Raw genomic sequence first — 21520 nt, 5'->3', positions numbered from 1 at the left:
TGCTTCTTCCTCTCCTGCTGCTGCTCCCTGTTTGTGTTCCCTCTTTCTCTCTGATAAATAAATAAGATCTTAAAAAAAAATTAATCTTGCTTTTGGGAAACAAACAAATACCTAATACACAAAAATTTATCTCCCCTTCTTGGAGAGCCTACTTTATCATAATAGGAAAAACGAAACTTTGTAGAATTGTGTGTATTGTGGAAATAATTAATTTTCATTGAAGTGATTACTATAATCACTGCTCAATCACTGCTCAAAGCACAGGAAAGATGTAGATGTTTTCCTCTGAAGCTTTCATACAAATGAAAGATGGGAAATGGTGTATTGCTTTTTCTTTGAACACATGAAACAAAAGATTAGTAAGTTCCACAGTGAAGGATGGTCACTTTCAAAATTTATTTGTTCAATCTTATTTAATCCAATGTTCACAAAGCTGAATTATTGGGCATATTTCTGATTAAGTAATTTTAGAATACAGTAGTGTATTGACAACAAACATTTTTTTCATTATTAGGATTATCAGTATTATAGAAGAAGCCGTTTCCTGAACAATTTTCGTTGGTAGAAAGAACACTGAATTAGGAGTCAAGAAATCTGTTCTAGCTATCCAATCAGTCAATAAAGATAGGTTAAGTTCCTATGCACCAGGTAACATGGCAGGAACTAAGAGTACAGAGTTGAGTAAGACATAACCCAGAACCTCAAGGAAACTATATGAATAATAAAACAGAATGATAAGCAAATATAGGGTGTTGTGAGGGTATCAGTATGGGATAGTGGTTAGGAAAGGCTTCCTATAAGAGATGACACCTAACTGGCACCTAACCTGATCTTAGATTTGACTGCACATTAACTGGTACATTACAGTGAGGGGACCACCTGAGAAAGGTCTTAATGCAGAAGGTGGTATATGAGGAGTTGAAAGCGGTCTGAGTTCTAAAATGTAAGGCTTGAATCAAGAAGGTAACGGTAATCAAGACAAAGGTTATCTGTATCTCATGTAAATCAGCAGAGTCTCTAACATGATGTGAGGGTCCACTGAAAGTTTTAAACAATTGGATGGTGTGGTCAGAGTCATATTATAGATAAATTGTTCTGGATACTTTGTGAAAGTTGTGTTTGAAAAGACACCAAAACTTGGCTGTTGACGTTATCCAGGTTTAAGTGGACAAAGATTCTATGGAACATCAGATAGGCCAAAGGGGATGGAATAGGGAACTTTTTAAGTGAAAAGTACATGTTTTGGGGGCGCCTGGGTGGCCCAGACTATTAAGCATCCAACTCTTGATTTTGGCTCAGGTCGTGATCTCAGGGTCTTTTTTTTTTTTTTTTTAAGATTTTATTTATTTGACAGAGATCACAAGTAGGCTGAGAGGGGGAAGCAGGCTCTCCTGCTGAGCAGGGAACCCGATGTGGGGCTCGATCCCAGGACCCTGGGATCATGACCTGAGCTGAAGGCAGAGGCTTTTAACCCACTGAGCCACCCAGGCACCCTGTGATCTCAGGGTCTTAGATCAAGCCCCGTGTTAGACTCCATGCTCAGTGGGGAGGCTGCTTCCTCCTTCTCTCTTTCCCTCTGCCCTTCCACCCACCACTACCTCCCTGCTCCCACTCTCTCTCCCTTTCTCTCTCTCTCTCTTTCTCTGTGTCAAATAAATAAATAAATATTGAAAGAAAGAATGAAAGGAAGGAAGGAAGAAAAGTACATGTTTTGCATCTCCATTTGGAGTCAGGGAATCAGAACGGCTACCAATGACAGTAGGATTAGGTTGATGATTAGTAAATCTAAGTTGGAAATCCTAGCTGTTTCTTTATGCTTTAACAAACATTGAACTCTCATTATGTACTAGTTATCCTACTTGAGGCAGTGAAAATCCCTACTTGAGGGAGTGAAAATCTCTGACAATAACCGATAGAATTAAGATGTTTTAGTCTAGTTTCTCTTCTGTAGAATTGTTTTTCCACACACGATATTGTGAAGATTGACAGAATTTAGGGGCGCCTGGGTGGCTCAGTGGGTTAAGCATCCAGCTTTTTTTTTTTTTTTTAAAGATTTTATTTATTTACTTGAGAGAGAGACAGTGAGAGAGAGCATAAACGAGGAGAAGGTCAGAGAGAGAAGCAGACTCCCCATGGAGCTGGGAGCCCGATGCGGGACTCGATCCTGGGACTCCAGGATCATGACCTGAGCTGAAGGCAGTCGTCCAACCAACTGAGCCACCCAGGCGTCCCAAGCATCCAGCTTTTGATTTCCGCTCAGGTCATGAGCTCAGTGTTGTGAGATCTGTGCTCTGCGTGGAGCCTGCTTAATACTTTCCGTCTCCCCCTTCTTCCGCCTCTATCTCTTTCTTGACAGAATTTAAAGTAGAAAGCACCAGCACCCTGCAGGATGCTATATTATTGTTCTTACTATTATTTTCCTTTTTGTGCATATAGGTATGTGGTATGTTTATTATTTTCAAGATTAATGTACTTGTTAAAAATGCAGTCTAGGGGCTCTTGGGTGGCTCAGTCATGAAGCTTCTACCTTCGGCTCAGGTCATGATCCCAGGGTCCTGGGATTGAGCCCCACAAGGGGCTCGCTGCTCAGCGGGAAGTCTGCTTCTCCCTCTCGCACTCCCCCTGCTTGTGTTCCCCCTCTTGCTGTCTCAGTCAAATAAATAAAATCTTAAAAAAAAATAAAAAATAAAAATGCAGTCTAGAACCATTCCAGTTTGAATTCTAGATCTACCATTTTGTACTTCTGTGACCTTGAGTAAGTTATTTAACCGATCTCTGTTCCTGTATCTAAAAAGGTGTGTCATTTATAGTGCTCTTATGAGGTTATAATGAGTTTATATTTGTGAAGTGTTTAGGATGGTGTCTGAAACCTAGTAAGAGTGATGTGTTTAAGTAGAAAGATAGGTACAGAGTAAGCATCTTCACTCTTAACTCTGCTTACAGTAAGTTTCCAAGTGAAAGTCTGCTTTCTGATGGGGTTAGTCAGTGAACATGTGCAAGTGTTTCCTTTCTGCCTAGTATGAAAAGGAATGTGAAAGTAATATAGTACCAGCCTCCACTCTCAAATGATATATTGACCTATCAGAAGAACAAAGCAATACCTTTTATTCATGTAATAAATAACTCTTAATAACTGAAGTCTATAGTAAGTGAAAGGGAGATAGAAATGAGTGGTTCTCACATCCAAAAGAGAACAAATATGAAACAGTATGGTGGGTATAACTTTGGGGTAGTTGAAAGATCTAAGAAAACCGAACATTGGTTTTGCCTATATCATTAATTCCAAAATTCAAGAAACTTTTAAAAACTGAGCTTAGGGGGCACCTGGGTGGCCCAGTGGGTTAAAGCCTCTGCCTTCGGCTCAGGTCATGATCTCGGGGTCCTGGAATCGAGCCCCGCATTGGGCTCTCTGCTCAGCGGGGAGCCTGCTTCCGCCTCTCTCTGTCTCCTTGTGATCTGTCTGTCAAATAAATAAATAAAATCTTAAAAAAAAAAAAAAAAAAACAACTGAGCTTAGTTTTCAGTAGCTGAGAGCTAAAACTCATTTGCTGGCAAAACCTGTCCTGAACTGACCTGAGGCTATTTATAATCTTATCCTACTTAGTGGGTCTATTCATAAGTTTGCTGCAGGAATATTAGTGTATTCAGTTACAGGGTATTTGATTATCCTGCCAGAGATGTTACATAATTATTTGGTAGATACATGATAAATATGAAAAATCCCCCAAATTCTGAGTTCCAAACACTTCTGGACTCAGAATTTTTGGATAGGGGATTATTGAATCATGTTGCATATTTGTCTGACTATATAGAAAATACAGATAACCAAAAACAATACATTGATGCTTGTCTATAATATTGAAATCACTATGACATATTACCATACACCCATTAGAATGGCTAAAATGAAAAAGATTAAGAACACAAATGTTGGAGAGGAATTTTCACACGTGGCTAGTAAGAATATGAAATAATACAAATACTATGGAAAACTATGTGACAGTTTCTTATAAAGTTAAACGCTCATCATACTATCCAGTCATTCCACTCCCAGGTCTTTATTCAAGAGAAAACATACACCCACAAAGACCCCTATACAAGAAAGATTATAGTATCTTTTTTCATATCACCAATAACTGACAATGACGATAACAGCCCAGATACCATTAATAGGTGAATGGATTTTAAAAAACAAAACAAAATGTGGTATGCTCTGAAATATCATCCAGCAATAAACAGGAATGGATTGTTGATACATGTAACAATATTGGTGAATCTCAAAAAGCAGACAAAGTATGACTTCACTTATATAATACTCTAGAATATGCAGAACTAACCTCTAGTGACAGAAATCAGATGAATGTTTGCTTCTGGGGTGAGAATGGGTATTGACTGAGAAGAGGCAGGAGAAAACATTCTGGGTGTTGGAAATATCTTATGTCTTGATAGGGTGTGATTGGTTACACAAATACATACATTTTTCACAGATAGTACACCTAAAATTTTATTAATTATAAAACAGTTTTTTTAAAAAATGCTTCTCCATGGGCGCCTGGGTGGCTCAGTGGGTTGGGCCGCTGCCTTCGGCTCAGGTCATGATCTCAGGATCCTGGGATCGAGTCCCGCATCGGGATCTCTGCTCAGCAGGGAGCCTGCTTCCCTCTCTCTCTCTCTGCCTGCCTCTCTGTCTACTGTGAACTCTCTCTGTCAAATAAATAAATAAAATCTTTAAAAAAAAAAAAAATGCTTCTCCGTGGTCTGTCTCATATTTGGAGAGAACCACATTTTGGCTTATGTCCCAGCACTTTTTAAAATGTATGTTTAACATTTTTATGAATGAAATTATAGTGTACATGCCATTTAGTAATAGGGCTATTTTAAATCCAAGTATATTACAAATATTTCTCCATGTCATGAAATCTTTTTTTTTCTTTTTTTAAGATTTTATTTATTTGACAGAGAGAGATCATAAGTAGGCAGAGAGGCAGGTAGAGAGAGAGAGGAGGAAGCAGGCTCCCTGCCAAGCAGAGAGCCTGATGCGGGACTCGATCCCAAGTCCCTGAGATCATGACCTGAGCCGAAGGCAGAGGCTTAACCCACAGAGCCACCCAGGTGCCCATGAAATCTTTTTTTTTTAAAGATTTTATTTATTTATTTGACACACAGAAAGTGTGGGGGGAGAGTGTGTGTGTGTGTGTGTGTGTGTGCACGCGCACATGTCATAGAGCGCAGGCAGGGGGAACAGCAGAGATAGAGGAAGAAGCAGGCTCCCTCCTACGTAGGGAACCTGATACAGGGCTTGGTCCCAGGACCGTGGGATCATGACCTGAGCCAAAGGCAGATGCTTAACCAACTGAGCCATTCAGGCAGCCTTCCATGTCATGAAATTTATAAAATTTATGACTTTGGGATGGGCTGGGGGGAGTATGTATTTTTTTTTTTTCAAAGATTTCATTTGTTTATTTGTCAGAGGGAAAGTACAAGGGGAGCAACAGGCAGAAGGAAAAGCGGGCTCCCCACTGAGCAAGGAGCTGGAAGGGGGGCTCCATCCTAGGACCCTGAAGGCAGACTCTTGACTGAGCCAGCTAGGCATCCTGGGAGGGTTATTTTTAAAGCAAGAGTTCCCTTCAAACTATTTACTGGAAAGTGTAAAACAGATAAAAGTTGACTGCAGGAAGGGGAGAGAGAAGAAGGATGAAGATTACATGATGTGTAAGAACCATTCTAGATCTAAAGTTGGACTTCTCTGGGTAGAAGTTACAAATCACTGTGACCGTTTCCATGTATCCTTTTTTTCCATGATGTTAGTAGCTTAATGGGGGAAATAATAACTGACTTTTATGGAGCACGTATTTTGGTTCAGGCTTTGTTCTAAGTGCTTTATGTGAATTAACTCCCTTGACCCTAATGATTCTTATTCCCATTTACAAACGGGACACTTCAGTGGAATGAGGTTGGTTGATTTGCACAAGTTCAGTCGGTTAGTACATGATGGAGCTCAGATTTATATCCAGTCCATTTGGCTCCAGACTTCCCCACAATACTACAGCTACATTTCATTATGCATGCAGATTTCATTCAGCATGCAAATCATTGTGCTTAGTACTTTTGAAAAGTTAGAGAACTTCCTGTGATAATTTTGCTATTTATGTTTGTCTAGAGCTAGCCAACATGGAAGAAGATCCCAGATCAGCTGGAGTTGCTACCTTTGTTCTTCAAGAAGAATTTGATAGATATTCTGGCTACTGGTGGTGTCCAGAAGCTGAAACAAGTAAGGGGGTTCAAAATAATAGAAGTTAACTAAAATATTATGAGATTCAACTGCCAGTTAGTTAAGTGCTCGATTCTAAGTCCTGAATAGTAGATTATGAAGTCATGAAGATTGTATCCTATCAGTAGTTATTTAGAATATATAGGTTATATCCCACTATAATTAATTCTAATAAAAATAAAGTAATTGCATTAATACCTCTGGTCTTTAACTCTTTTTGCCAGTCTTTCATGTAGAGGCTGGTGTTAGTGGCAGTATTGGTGACAAAATAAAAAGAAAATCCTATACCCAGTGTGTTGCTGTAAAAACGTAGGATTGACTAGAGTGCATAAATGTACGGCCAGATTAGTGTATGAATGGATCAGGAAAAGGGCACAAATTCCTCCCTTTTCTGGATGAATTCACAAGTATTTTATTGCCTGTGAAACAGCTTTCTCTGAAGATCCAGTTAGAAATTTGCTTTACATTCTAGCCTAGTGTTTTGTACATATATTGTATACAAAAACTAAAAACAAATCTTATGAAGCAGTACTTACCTGTATGTGTAATGCACTCTGATATTGTATATTTTTTGTTCATTGTATATTTAAATGCTTGTTATTGTCCATTAATAGATTTCATGACATAACAATGGATTGCATTTTTGTTTTTTTAAGTAAGCTCTTTGCCCAGTGTGGGGCTTGAATTCACAACCCCAAGATCAAAAGTTACTCACTTTACTCACTGAGCGCCCCAGCAGCTCCTATTTTGAACATTTCTCTGAGGGACCATGAAAAATACTTATTTTTAAGCCATGTCTTAGATTTGGACATTCAGTTTTAAGATGTAAAATGTTTTGCCATAACTGTGTTTGTTAGAACAAGATTCTAACATGAATTAGAGAAACCATAAAAAGAAAGCTATATTCTGTTTAACTAGCATTTATATTCAGGGTGTCTGGGTGGCACAGTTGGATGGGTGTCTGACTCTTTGTTTCAGCTCAGGTCGTGGTGTCTGTCGGGGTCATGGAATCGAGTCCACATCTGCTCTCACAGAGTCTCTTTGTGGCTCTCTTCCCCTCTCTTTTTGCCTCTCTCCCCTGCTCTTTCTCTTTCTCTCAAATAAATAAATAAATAATTTTTAAAAATAGCATTTATTTTGTTACAGGGAATATTATACATATAATTGAGTAATTTATTTTTCAACAAGGAATAGATTTTAAGGTATGCATGGACTGAAGTCCTAGGTGTGCTTACCCTGTTAAATATGTATAGGTACAGGGGCATCTGGCTGACTCAGTCAGTAGGGTATGTGACTCTTGAACTCCAGGTCATAAGTTCAAGCCCCATGTTGGGCGTGGAGCCTACTTAAATTAAAACAACCACCACCACTCCCCCAAAAGATATAATTATCTTCAGTTTTTACCTTTCTTTAATGAGCAAAAGTGATTTAGTAGTAATTCACCTTCCTAGTGCAAAGACTAGTGAGACTTTGATATACAAAAGGCAGTGTTTTTTATACATAAATTATTTTTCACTATGGGAAATATACTACTAGAGGGAGTGGTCAGTTATGATTACTCTCTGGAATAATTCTTCTAAATTTTCAATATTTAAATTCCTTTTAAAAGCTCCCAGTGGCAGCAAAATTCTAAGAATTCTATATGAAGAAAATGATGAATCTGAGGTGGAAATTATTCATGTTACATCCCCTATGTTGGAAACAAGGAGGGCAGATTCATTCCGTTATCCTAAAACAGGTACTTTATTCCATTGACATTTATATTCACTCATTTCTACTTTCCAAACAAGATTCTCTCTGTAGTCATCCAAAGGTATGGCCAAATTAGTCATTTACAGCCTTCGTAAAGATAGCTTATTCATTAAGTGTCACTGAAGTAGATTTCTTAATCACAGGCTGATCTTACTTAATTCTTTTCAAAGGTTTGTAATTGCACAAAGCTGGTTACTTCAAGACTGAAAAAAGAGGAGTTTTTTTCTAGGAAACTAAGATTTTTAAGGGATTATGTTCATAATAAGTCAATGATTTTTTTCTATTTTGCTGTTTACATGTCAATTACAAAATGATACAGAATTTCTCTTACTTATTTTGTATTGACTCTTGATGTTTTTAAGTATATATATTTTTTGATACCTATGTTGAGAATTATGAATTTGAATTGAAGTTCTGAGATTCTTACACAGTGAGGCCCTGACTCTGCAATATTCCTGACTTAACTAAAGTATGAAAGGGATTGATCTGGCAAAATTAGTTTGAATAATTTTGATTATGTATTATTATTCATGTCTCTTTCTAAAGGCACAGCAAATCCAAAAGTCACCTTTAAGATGTCAGAAATAATAATTGATGCTGAAGGAAGGGTAAGTATAAAATGCCAAGTTGACTTTTTGTGCCAGGCTAGTAGATATCTTAGATACACTTTTTAATTTTTTAAACCCATTTAACTTGCTGAGATGTCTGTGGACCATGCTTTGGAAACTTTTTGCTGGTTCCCAAGATAGGAATATAGGGATATGTATATTTACCACGTCTTTCTAAAAGTTTTTCCTCTTTGCCATTGTTAATTTTCCAGATCAATATTTAAAAGACAGCATTCATTGACTAGTGACTCACCTTCTGTGTTGGATGTCCCACATTTCCCTTGTATTACTGCTCTACATTTGGATAGTTAAATGCTTATAAGCTGAATGCACACAAGATTAATTAAAAAACAGTCTGGGTGGCTCAGTCGGTTAAGCTTCTGCCTCTTTTTAATTTTAATTTTTTTTAAGATTTTATTTATTTGTTTGACAGAGACACAGTGAGAGAGGGAACACAAGTTGGGGGGGAGTGGGAGAGGGAGAAGCAGGCTCTCCGCCGAGCAGGGAGCCTGATGCAGGCCCAATCCCAGGACCCTGGGATCATGACCTGAGCCAAAGGCAGACACAACAACAGAGCCCCCGAGGCACCCTTAAACATCTAACTCTTGATCCCAGATCATGTCTTGATCTCAGGGTGGTGCGTCAGGTCCCACGCTGAGCTCCATGCTAGGTGTGGAACCGAATTAAAAAACAAAACAATAAAAAACCCAGTCTTCTCTTCTAGACTTTAACAGCTTTATTGAGAGATAAGTCACATACAATACAGTTCACTCATTTAAAGTTTCGAATGGCTTTTAGTATATTCACAGAAGCCATCACCACAGTCAATTTTAGAACATTTTCATCATTTCATCATTCAACATTTCAGGAGAAACTCCACATCCTTTAATCATCACCTTCCAACCTTCCTGTGTCCCTTGGCACTTCATCCTAGTGAAGTGGTATGAAGTGGTATGTCATTGTGCCTTTGATTTGCATTTCCCTAGATTAATTCCATTGATCTACTTTCTGTCTGTAGATTTGTCTAATCTGGACACTTCATATAAATGGTATCATACAGTATCTAGTCTGGTTTCTTCCACTTAGCATCATGTCTTCAAGCTCCATCTATGTTGCACCATGTATCAGCACTATCTTTCTTTTTTTTTTAAGTTTGTGTTAATTTATTTAATCCCTGCACCCAACATGGGGCCTGAGATCAACGGTCACATGCTCTTCCGACTGAGCCAGCCAAGCGCCCCAGCACTTTCATGCTTCTTATCACCCAAAAATATTCCACTGTGTGGCTACACCACATTTTATTTACCCGCTTACCAGTTACAATTAGGGAGTTCCACCTTTTGGCTGTTGTGAATAATGCAACCATGAATCTGTGTGTGTTTTCACTTCTCTTGATAGATACCGAGAAGTGGAATTTTTCAGTCATATGATAGCTACATGTTTATTTAACCTTTTGAGGAACTGCCAGAGTGTTTACCCAAAGTGGTTATACTATTTTACATTCCCATTGTGTGAGGTTTCCAATCTCTGCATCCTCATCAACACTTCTGTTGTTTGTCATATTTATTATAGCCATCCTAGTAAGCTTGAAGGTGTATCTCATTGTGATTTTGACTTAAATTTTCCTGATGGCTAATGACATTGAGCATCTTTTCATGTGCTTATTGGCCATTTGTATATCTTCCTTGGAGAACTATCTATCCCTTTTTTTTTTTTAACTTACTTTTTGTGTTGGCTGGATTTTTAAAGGGAAAAGTTGCCATTTCACTAATATATTACACAAATCATATTTAGGCTAAAATGTTGGGAACTAGGGATTATTATTTTTCTTTTGTACTAGAGTCTAAATAAAGTGATTAAAACTTGTTTTTACCAGTTATTAGCAAGGGCTCTGTTAGTATATATAAACTCATGGGAAAAGACTTTTAGATTGTACTAATTCTTGTGCTTAGAGCTTTTTTAGACATGAAGAGCTCACCAATGTAGGTAACCCACAACTTACTGCTGGTTTTGCTATATCTCTCATGCCTTTTTAAATACCTAAGTCTGAAAAAATGTCATGCTGTTAAAGATAATGATTAAGGTAGACCAGTATAAGTTACTGATATAAGTCTTCTGTAACTTGATTCCTTTTTTTTTTTTTAATAGATTATCGATGTCATAGATAAGGAACTAATTCAACCTTTTGAGATTCTGTTTGAAGGAGTTGAATATATTGCCAGAGCTGGATGGACTCCAGAGGGAAAATAGTGCGTATGTTAAATTGTCACTCTTTTACAAGTAATTTAGAATCCAGAACTTTAGAAATGTTTGTTACTAGGCCTGTCCTTCAGTTGAAGATGCCTTCACATGTAAATTTGCAGAGTAGTTATTTCTGCACAGAGAATTTCTCCTGAGCTAAGTGAGCTTGCAGATTTGTAATCTTGTAAGCATAGGAGCATTGCGTTTTCATTCTGTCTTTTACATAGCCAGTCATGGTTTCAGTACTTTCTGTGGTTAAATTTTATGACCTTAGGGCTTACATGTAAGGACATCTGTATTTTGTTATTATATAATTTAAGCAAAATTTTTGTAGATTTTATGTGAAGGTGATTATATGTAGTTCCTAAGGTAGACAACAGGACGTTCACAAGACTGCCAGTTGTTGACACTAAGGGGAAAAAACAATGTCATAGATCATACGTGGTTTTAGGAGTTTAAAGACAACCACTTTTTAAAAAACTCCACTCAAGCTTAACTGTAAAAAATAAGTATAGAAAAAGCTAATACTTTTAATTAGCCATTTGTAAGTGATAATTTAACATCTACCAAAGCAGTTCTTTAATTGTGATTACAGAAATAACGGATGGGTACTAGAGGAGAGAGTAGGGGCATATTCATTTTCTGAGAGATGGCTTTATTTTTGGTGCTTTTTTGTTTGTTTGTTTTGTTTAAATAGTGCTTGGTCCATTCTACTAGATCGCTCCCAAACTCGCCTACAGATAGTGTTGATCTCACCTGAATTATTTATCCCAGTAGAAGATGATGCCATGGAAAGACAGAGACTCATCGAGTCGGTGCCTGACTCTGTGACGCCACTAATTATCTATGAAGAAACCACAGACATCTGGATAAATGTATGTATGCTTTTCTGTACTTGGTTATATATTTTCTCAGAATGCTAAAGCAAGTGAAGTTTTATAGCAAACTATCAAAATGAATCTTTTAAATTCAGAGTAAACATGAATATTATTTGCTTAGTTTGAACATTGTAAATCAAAATATTTGTAGATAGAAAGATGTCACTGAAATGACATCTCCCGGCTACAAATTTTCTCTTGTTTCCGGACACATCAGGTATTGAGAAACACCTCATCAGCGCCTCTGAGGAGGACCTGAGTGGAAATATAGAAGAGATTTTCTCTTTAAAGTTGGCAAACTATACCAAAATTTACCAGTTGGGAGTGAGTTTATCATTTTCTTAAACAAGATACAAAATAAATGAAGCCAGATCACTTCTTGGCTGAGTATAGGTTTTATATGATTCACCCTTCAACTTTTATAGTATTTCTCTTTGGAAAAGAAAAGTCATAAAATTTTGGATAAGAATAAGATTCTGTAATAAGATTTATATCATTAAACCTCATGCCATATTTCAAAGGATTATAGAGATAATGAGTAAGAAAAAGCTTTTGGTCATATTTTTCTTTTTTCACCATTTGGGAATGTTTATTTCTCAGTGATGAAGTCTGTGACTAAAGTGAGATAAATCTGAAAGGACAAGATAGAATCTATATTGTAAATATACAGTACCCCTAGCACTGACAGTTACTTATGTTTCAGAATATATTTATCAATTAATTCTTCTTTCTCTAGCTTAATTGAATTGTTTATGTAGTATTTTCATTAATGTGTATAGTAAATTAAGCTATTCATTTTACAGATCCATGACATCTTTCATGTTTTTCCCCAAAGTCATGAAGATGAAATTGAATTTATTTTTGCCTCTGAATGCAAAACAGGTTTCCGTCATTTATACAAAATCACATCCATTTTAAAGGAGAGCAAATACAAACGATCCAGTGGTGGGCTGCCTGCCCCAAGTAAGAAGTCCTTTCTTATTTAGAAAATACATCTGTTTGTTGGGGGCAGAAAGTGGGAGGGGCAGGATAATATAATGCCTCTTTTGTATACTTTATATACTCTATAAGCATCAGTACTTGCTTCATTAAATTTAATATGTAAGTGAAGCTAAAGTATAAATACATATGTGAAATTACAGGACAGTGTTCTTGATGGCTATATAAGAAACTATTGAGTAATCTCTGGGAAAGGAATTACTTATTTTTGCTTTCTACTTTTGCCTTGACTATAATTTTTAATTTGCTTAAAGTGAGCCGAAGTCATATTTAGACTGAAAAGGCTGTTTTAAAATGTTATTTAGTTATTAGGTATTTTTACCTCCTAGTTTTGTTTTTGGTTTTTACATACTGTGGGCTTTTTTAAGATTACTTATTAATGAGAGAGAGTGAGAGAGAGCAGCATTGTGAGGCAGAGAGCACGAGTCAGGGAGAGGAGCAGAGGAAGAGGGAGAAGCAGCCTCCCCTTTGCTGAGCAGGGAGCCCAACATGGGGCTCCATCCCAGGACACTGAGATTATGACCTGAGCAGAAATTAAAAGTCAACTGCTTAACTGACTGAGCCACCCAGGCGCCCCTCCTTTTTTTTTTTCTTTTTTCTTTTCAATACTGTCTGCATCTACACTGAAGCTAATATAATTATAGCTCTTCAGATTGATATAATTATGTTGTCCAATTCTGCCCCTCAACCACTGGCAACTACTTTCTGTCTGTATGATTTTGACTATTCTAGATACTTCATATAATTGGGATTATACAGTATTTGCCCTTTTATGTCTATCCTTACTTTGCATAATACCCTCAAGTTTTATCCATGTCATAGTGCATGTGAAAATGTCCTTCCTTTTTAAGGCTAAATAAAAGCTCTATGTAGAGACAACGTTATGTCTTCCATTCATCTCTCTGCAGACACTTGGGTTCCTTCCACATTTTGGCTATTGTGACTAACACTGCTATGAGCATGGGTGCACAGATACCTGTTTTGAGACCCTGCTTTCAGTTCTTTTGGGTGTATACCCAGAAGTGAAATTACTAGATCAAGTGGCAGTTCTATTTTTAATATTTTGAGGAACCACCATACTCTTTTCTGTGGCAGCTGCACCATTTTACATTCCTGTTAGCAGTGCACAAGGGCTCCAGTTCATCAGCATCCTTGCCAACACCTGTTATTTTTCTGTGTGGTATGTTTGTGTGTTTGTTTGGATATAGCCATCCTAGTGAAGTGGTATGAAGTGGTATGTCATTGTGCCTTTGGTTTGCATTTCCCTAATGACTAGTAACATTGTGCATCTTTTCATTTGTCATAATCCATTTCTATGTCTTCTTTGGAGAAATGTCTGTTTGAATCCTTCGCCAACTTTGCCAACTTTGCAAAAACTTTGCGTGTTTTTCTCAACAAGGCCTTTTAAATATCCTTCTTATTTGGGAAACATGAGCTACATCTTAGGACTAACAAAATAAATACTGCCTATGACTCTGTTCCTTTCCTCGGACTAATTTTTTTAAGGCAGACTGGATCTTGTATATCCAAGGCAAAGAATTTCTTCCTTGAGAGCCTTAGTTTAACTTGACCCTTAGTGTGACATTGCCCTTACCAGCTCCTCTGTTGTTGATAAATTAAATTCACTTAAGAAATTCCAGAAATTTTAGTGCATGAGCAGCAGGGAAGGAGGAGAAACAGACTCCCCACTGAGCAGGGAACCCAATGCAGGACTCGCTACCAGGACCCTGGGATCGTGACCTGAGCTGAAGGGAGACGCTTAACCAACTGAGCCACCCAGGCACCCTCCAGAAATTTTAGTGATGAAGACGGGTCAAAGAGCTGTGAATAGTAATTAATTAACTAAAACAGTATTTGGGGAACAGTGACAAAATGTTGGTTACTTAAAATTGTATAATTTAAAATTTGAAGAATGTAGGAAGTTAACATTCATCTCTAAAGCCTGGCCTCTTTGTTCCCTCTCAGTGTCTCTTTCTGGGCCCCTCAGTTTATGTACCTCTTCTTTCCCTTCCACTCCTTTCTTCTTAGACTTTCTTGCTCCAAATCTTCCTTTTTCCTTGATACCACTTCATCTTCCTCTTCCCTCTTCTTCCTCAAGTGGCTATAATATGAAACAATCAGTACTTGTTTCATATATATATCAAATAATACTTACATAGATTTCCTGGACATAAAATTTAAAGTACTAAGTTGAATTTTTATGTCTAAGAAAAAATAAATCAATTTCTTTAACCTTACAGGGATCCTAGTTAAGACTCCCATACCATCTCACCATCTCACCATCTCAGTCTGTCCCTGTCTATCTCTTCCCACAATGCTATTAGGCAAAGGGAAATGGTTTCCATTTTTTAACCTCCTGCTTCGGCCACCAGCCACCGAGAGAGTTGTCTTTACCCAGACAGAATCTCTTAAAGACAAATGGGGCATGTTGGCATTTACCATGGTAATACCCAGTTTATTTTTGGCAGATGAGGAACAATTGTATAAAAATTTTTCTTTTGTGGCTTTTTAAGTAGTTCATTGCATTTCTAGAGAAAATGCCTTGTCAACCAACCCATTAGACTTCTAGGTCCAGGAATACAGTTGCTTTTGAGTTCTTTTCTCGCTTTGCCATCAGAATCTATTTTGCTGGGGCTCCTGGGTGGCTCAGTGGGTTGGGGGCTCTGCCTTCGGCTCAGGTCATGATCCCAGAGTCCTGGGATCGAGCCCCACATTGGGCTCTCTGCTCAGCGGTGAGCCTGCTTCCCTCCTCTCTCTCTCTGCCTGTATCTCTGCCTGCTTGTGATCTCTGTCTGTCAAATAAATAAATAAAATCTTAAAAGAAAAAAGAAGCTATTTTGCTGTTTTTACTTGATTTACAGGGATCCTTCTACCATTATTCCATTGTATTGTGAAGACTCATAACTTGGAATTTTTTTAACTATAGACTTTTATTAAAGTAAGGTGAAATTCACATAACACTAAATTAACCACTTTAGAATAAACATTTTTTAACTTATTTATTTTTTTTTTTAATTTTTTTTTATAAACATATAATATATTTTTATCCCCAGGGGTACAGGTCTGCGAATCGCCAGGTTTACACACTTCACAGCACTCACCATAGCACATACCCTCCCCAGTGTTTATAACCCCACCTCCCTTTTCCCAACCCCCCTCCCCGCAGCAGCCCTCAGTTTGTTTTGTGAGATTTAAGAGTCACTTATGGTTTGTCTCCCTCCCAGTCCCAACTTGTTTCATTTATAGAATAAACATTTTAAACAAACATTTTATTTTATTTTTTTTTAGAGATTTCTATATTTATGGTTGGGGAGGGTTCAAGGGGGAGAGGGAGAGTGAGAATCTCAAGCCAACTCCCCACTGAGTGTGGAGCCTGTCTTGGGGCTCAGTCTCACAGCCATGAGATCATGACCTGAGCTGAAATCAAGAGTCTGAGGCCTAGCCGACTGAGCAACCCAGGCATCCCTTGAACAAACTTTTTTTTTTTTTTTTAAAGATTTTATTTATTTATTTGACAGAGAGAGAGCACAAGTAGACAGAGAGAGAGGTAGGCAGAGAGAGAGAGAGAGGGAAGCAGGCTCCCTGCTGAGCAGAGAGCCCAATGCGGGACTCGATCCAGAACCCTGAGATCATGACCTGAGCCGAAGGCAGCGGCTTAACCCACTGAGCCACCCAGGCACCCTGAACAAACATTTTTAAATGAATAGTGGCAGGGCACCTGCCTGGCTTAGGTGGTGGAGCATATGACTCTTAATGTCAGTGTCTTGAGTTCAAGCCTCATGTTGGGCATAGAGATTACTTTTTTATGAAAATTAAAACATTAAGAAAAATAAGATGAACAGTGGCATTTAGTACATTCCTACTGTTGTGCGGTCACCACCTATGTCTAGTTTCAAAACATTTTCATTATCCCAGATATAACTTGAATTGTTTAACGTAGAGTAATATTAGAGTAATATTCTTTGTTGTTTCATTTGCTTATAGTCTGATACAGAGTGCTGAATGATAACTATGTTTATCTTTAGGTGATTTCAAGTGTCCTGTCAAAGAGGAAATAGCAATTACCAGTGGTGAATGGGAAGTTCTCGGCCGGCATGGATCTAACGTATGCTCTTTTATTTTCCTGATATGTTTGGTCAACATTTGCTGTGTTTATGCAGTATAAAAAAGCTGTAGTACAACTTCATATGACCCCAGTGTTTTGACAATATTAAGTTAGGGCCTAGAAGAACTCAAGTTTTAGAAAGGAAGAATCTTAGTTTAAAATATAAATCACCCATTTTATAGCCCTGGTATTCAATGTGTTCTGGTTACTTAGGTTCACCATTTTCAAATATAGTGTTGTTGCTTAATAAGGAAAGGGCTGGTCCATATTTTCTGAGTCTGCCAAAGTTGTAAGTTGAGATATTGTTTGAAAATTATTTTTGTATCTCTTTTGGATGGCTCATGTAATTTCTACTTTAGAAATTGCATTTACTACTTCTGAGGTAGTGCTTCTCTTTCACTTACCTGTTTATCTTATCTCACAAATTTAAAGTTCTATCCAGCAACTTCAAAGAGTGGTGGACATATACACAGAGTGCAGGTTGATACAGAAAAGGAGGAAAACCCACCCTCTTTCCTCTTAGCATGCAGCTTTCTGTAGCAATTCAATGAAGTCTAATTATTTTTTCTTTTGCCTTTTATAGTACCTTGTGTTTTATTTGTACTTTCAGTTAGGTGGTCAGTTTCCTGAGAACTCTAAGAACTCCACCATTTATGTGTGTGATACATTCAGTTAAGTTGATGTATATGCTACCAGGATTTAGGGAAGGCCTTTGATTTCCTCAAACTGATTTGGAGATTTATTAAAGGATTATGTGTACTGGCTGCTATAGAAGTCACTTGGTCCCCAAGGTGGTAAAGGAGAAAAAGTGAAGATCTGGGCTTCAGGTTTGGTTTTATTGGTAAAAACTTTAGAATATCACAAGTAACCATTAAAGTCTAATGTCCACTGAGAGTCTCACATGGCCTTCTGGTTATATATCCAAATATATCTTTTCTGTCTAAGGAAATTGGATGTTATTATCATTTGAGAACAGTCTTACTGTGGATAATAAAAAATTATACTATTGTAAAGTTCCTGCTGTGTAATGGTTGGATAATACTGAGGGAACCCACAGAATTGTATTTACATAGATCAGACTCTTATTTAGTTTTCTTCCTTTTTTTTCGGTCATGCTTACTTATGTAATGTGTTTGTGTCTCTCTTTCTTACTCTTCCATATCCCCTCTATCCTCACCTTATTTTTTTATATATATTATTTATTTATTTATTTGACAGAGATCGCAAGTAGGCAGAGAGGCAGGCAGAGAGAGAGAGGAGGAAGCGGGCTCCCTGCTAAGCAGAGAACCCGATGCGGGGCTCGATCCCAGGACCCTGGGATCATGACTGGAACCGAAGGCAGAGGCTTTAACCCACTGAGCCACCCAGGTGCCCCTGGCCTTATTTTTTTTAAGTTACATTTTCCTCTGCTTTTGCCAGTGACCTTATTCCCACCCAAAGATTTCGAATGGCAATAATTGGGTAAAGCTTTGAGCCTTTTAAGCTCATGTTCTCCTCAGTGTTGGAGAGTGGTTCTCAAAGTATGGTCCTTGGACCAGCTGCATAGCCTAAGCATCGCCTGGGAACATTTTAGAAACATAAATTCTTGTGTCCACTCCAGACCCTCTGAATCAGAAATTCTGGTGGCAGAACCCAGCAGTTTGTTTAACAAACCTCTCAAGATGATTCTGATACTTCTGTTTAATAAAAGTAGTCACATGAAGCAAAGAAAGAACCTTTAAATCAGGGGAGAAATTAACCAGTAATTTCTCCAGTTTTGAAAGGTCAGCTGCTAGGTCAAGAGCAGAACCTATCCTAACCATTTGCGCAGATTGACACATGCCTGTGAAACTTCATGAATGTTTGTTCTGGTATTTCCTCTCCCTTGTATCCTTTCTGTATATGTCACTACTTAATCTCAACTGTGTTTCTTTCTATACCTGTGTGTGCTAAAATATAATTAATAATGAAGAAACAACTTCTTGGAGAAAATGTGGCATTTTAAAATACTTGCTTTTGGAAATGTATCTTTGTTTTCTTTGCTGTGTAAAAAAAATTTGAATTTCATTAAACACTGTTTGAGTATACTAGTAGAAGATTTTTTAAAGGGACAATAAAAGCCGTTTATTTAGACTCCTATAATTTGTGAAGAATATTAAATGACTTCAGCTGTGAGTTTACTTACAGTTTTTTTGAGTTCTGAATGAAGACTTAAAAGATTTTTTTTTAAGATTTTATTTATTAGACCCAGAGAGAGAGATCATAAGTAGGCAGAGAGGCAGGCAGAGAGAGAGGGGAAGCAGGCCCCCCGCGGAGCAGAGAGCCCGATGTGGGGCTCAATCCCAGGACCTAAGATCATGACCTGCGCCGAAAGCAGAGGCTCAACCCACTGAGCCACCCAGGTGCCCCAAGACTTAAAAGATTTTATCCATACTTATTTATAAACTATACCAGTATTAAAATTGTAATTGAGTTCTGTTACTTCCCAACCCCGTAGATAAAGTACTTTTGTAAGTTTGTAAAAAAAAAAAAAGAAAAACCATAAAAAGTATTGCCTAAGATAATACTGCACTGAGAAATATGCAGGTTTCTAAAATTAGACTCTTTTATATATGCATGAATGGTTGACCTAAGCTGCGATATAGGTATGTTTTTTCCCTGTAAAGTGTTGTAATTTTAATGAAATAACTCTCGCATTTTAAGAAAAGCCCACATTTCAACCACATAGGAAACTAACAATAGCATGCAATTCAAATGTCCTTTTTCCTTGTGGACAAAATCTATTCTTAGGTAAAAGTCATAAGCAAAACCAGCTCAGGTTTATTAACATTGGTGGCAAAATTTCTTAAGAGGCCCAAGTCAAAGGGTGATTCAAATGATTCTAAATAAAATTGGGAATTGTTTGTTGAATTACTAAGCTGGCCAGTGTCCTGCTAGCACTGATTTTTCTTTTTTTTTTTCACAGATCCAGGTTGATGAAGTCAGGAAGCTGGTATATTTTGAAGGCACCAAGGACTCTCCTTTGGAACATCACCTATACGTGGTCAGTTATGTAAACCCTGGAGAGGTGACAAGGCTGACCGACCGTGGCTATTCCCACTCTTGCTGCATCAGCCAGGTATTAAGTCCCTGTTGGAAAAGAGTTTCCTATCATATAAAAACCTTCTGCTCTTGTCATACTCCTTTAGAATAATGTAAAAATCAGTGAAATTGGCCTGCTGAAGTCTGATCCTCTGAGGAAAAACTTTAAAAAGTCTACCTTTAGGGGCGCCTGGGTGGCTCAGTGGGTTAAAGCCTCTGCCTTCAGCTCAGGTCATGATCCCAGGGTCCTGGGATCGAGCCCCACATGGGGCTCTCTACTCGGTGGGGAGCCTGCTTCCCCCACTCTCTCTGCCTGCCTCTTTGCCTACTTGTGATCTCTCTCTCTCTCTGTTAAAAAAAAAAAAGTCTACCTTTAAAAAAAAAAAATTGTTTATTTGAGAGAAAGCCAGAGAGTGCACACAAGCAGGGGGGAGGGGCAGAGGAGAGTGAGAAGGAGGCTCTTAGCTGAGCAGGAAGCCCAATGTGGTGCTCTCCTAGGACCCTGAGATCATGACCTGAGCCTAAGGCTGACACTAAACGAACTTAACCACCCAGGCGCCCCTAAAAAGCCTACTCTTAACTTCAGCATTGTATATGGACATAAATGGTCCAACTCTAACCATACTCCTGCTCTAGCACCAGGACAGATGTAGCACCTTTTTATTTTTCCATGGGGAAAAAGTAATTGTTTCTCCTTTCTCTAGCATTGTGACTTCTTTATAAGTAAGTATAGTAACCAGAAGAACCCACACTGTGTGTCCCTTTACAAGCTGTCAAGTCCTGAAGATGACCCAACTTGCAAAACAAAGGAATTTTGGGCCACCATTTTGGATTCAGCAGGTACTCATTTTCCTGAACCCAATTTTATGCAGGATTTGTATATAAGTGCACTAAACCCATTTCATAGGTCCACATTTCTCAACTCTCACCACCACTTGGCCCTGAGCTTCTGAGTTCTGATTGATCCCACCCTTCCTGTTCTATCAACCACCAGATAATATGGGTTACCTCCCATTCCAAGCAAGAGCAGGTTTGGAAGCCTTTTTGAAGTTTTTAAATTTCATTTTATTTTTTATTTAAGCAATCTTTACACCCATTGTGGGGCTCAAACTCATGACCCCTGGATCAGGAGTCACACGCTCTTCCAACTGAGCCAGCCAAATGCCCCTGGAGGGCTTTTTTGAAAATAAGAATAAAATAGTCACAATATCAGCTAAAAAATGATTTGTTCACATGTTTGGGCAATTTCCCAGCTAAACAGATGAAGAAAATGTACATGGAACTAATAAGACTGAGCCGGGAAGCTGCAGCTTTAGGGAATAACGAGCTGGTAGCTTTCTTAACTTTTTAAGCACTTACAGTGGCCATTTTAATAAAAGATAGAACACTTGTTCTATAGGGAGTGAATAGCACTGTGAATTACCTATTTTTTAAATGCTTGATTTCTTAAACAAAAAATGTTATGTATCAAATCCTTTTTCCTGTTAAGCATTTTCCTTCATGAATAGCTCCTGAGGGATTAACAAACTAGTGCAGAACCACAGCGCATGTTCCAGTGTCCGCAGGTAGATTTGTAATATGGTGATGATCTCTGCTTAGACTGTGA

The 21520-nt window shown here is 38.0% G+C and overlaps 1 protein-coding gene across 5 annotated transcripts in view; it reads left to right on the top strand.

Annotated features, from left to right (window-relative positions):
* The window catches only part of DPP8 (dipeptidyl peptidase 8), a 65501-nt gene that overhangs the window by 24099 nt on the left and 19882 nt on the right, over positions 1-21520 (top strand). For all 5 annotated transcript variants that reach the window (XR_004285712.1, XM_032342904.1, XM_032342905.1 and 2 more), the window contains exons 7-15: positions 6161-6271; positions 7881-8009; positions 8570-8631; positions 10780-10880; positions 11570-11747; positions 12554-12713; positions 16775-16854; positions 19799-19951; positions 20619-20754. Coding sequence is in view for 4 of the 5 variants with exons in the window: in XM_032342904.1 (XP_032198795.1) it covers positions 6161-6271; positions 7881-8009; positions 8570-8631; positions 10780-10880; positions 11570-11747; positions 12554-12713; positions 16775-16854; positions 19799-19951; positions 20619-20754 (1110 nt within the window). In the remaining variant the exon portion in view is untranslated. The remainder of the gene's footprint in view (positions 1-6160; positions 6272-7880; positions 8010-8569; positions 8632-10779; positions 10881-11569; positions 11748-12553; positions 12714-16774; positions 16855-19798; positions 19952-20618; positions 20755-21520) is intronic.

Source organism: Mustela erminea, chromosome 5, assembly GCF_009829155.1.
Source record: "Mustela erminea isolate mMusErm1 chromosome 5, mMusErm1.Pri, whole genome shotgun sequence".
Taxonomy (NCBI): domain Eukaryota; kingdom Metazoa; phylum Chordata; class Mammalia; order Carnivora; family Mustelidae; genus Mustela; species Mustela erminea.
The sequence above is the reverse complement of the archived record's forward strand: the minus strand, read 5'-3'. Positions and strand labels throughout refer to the sequence as shown.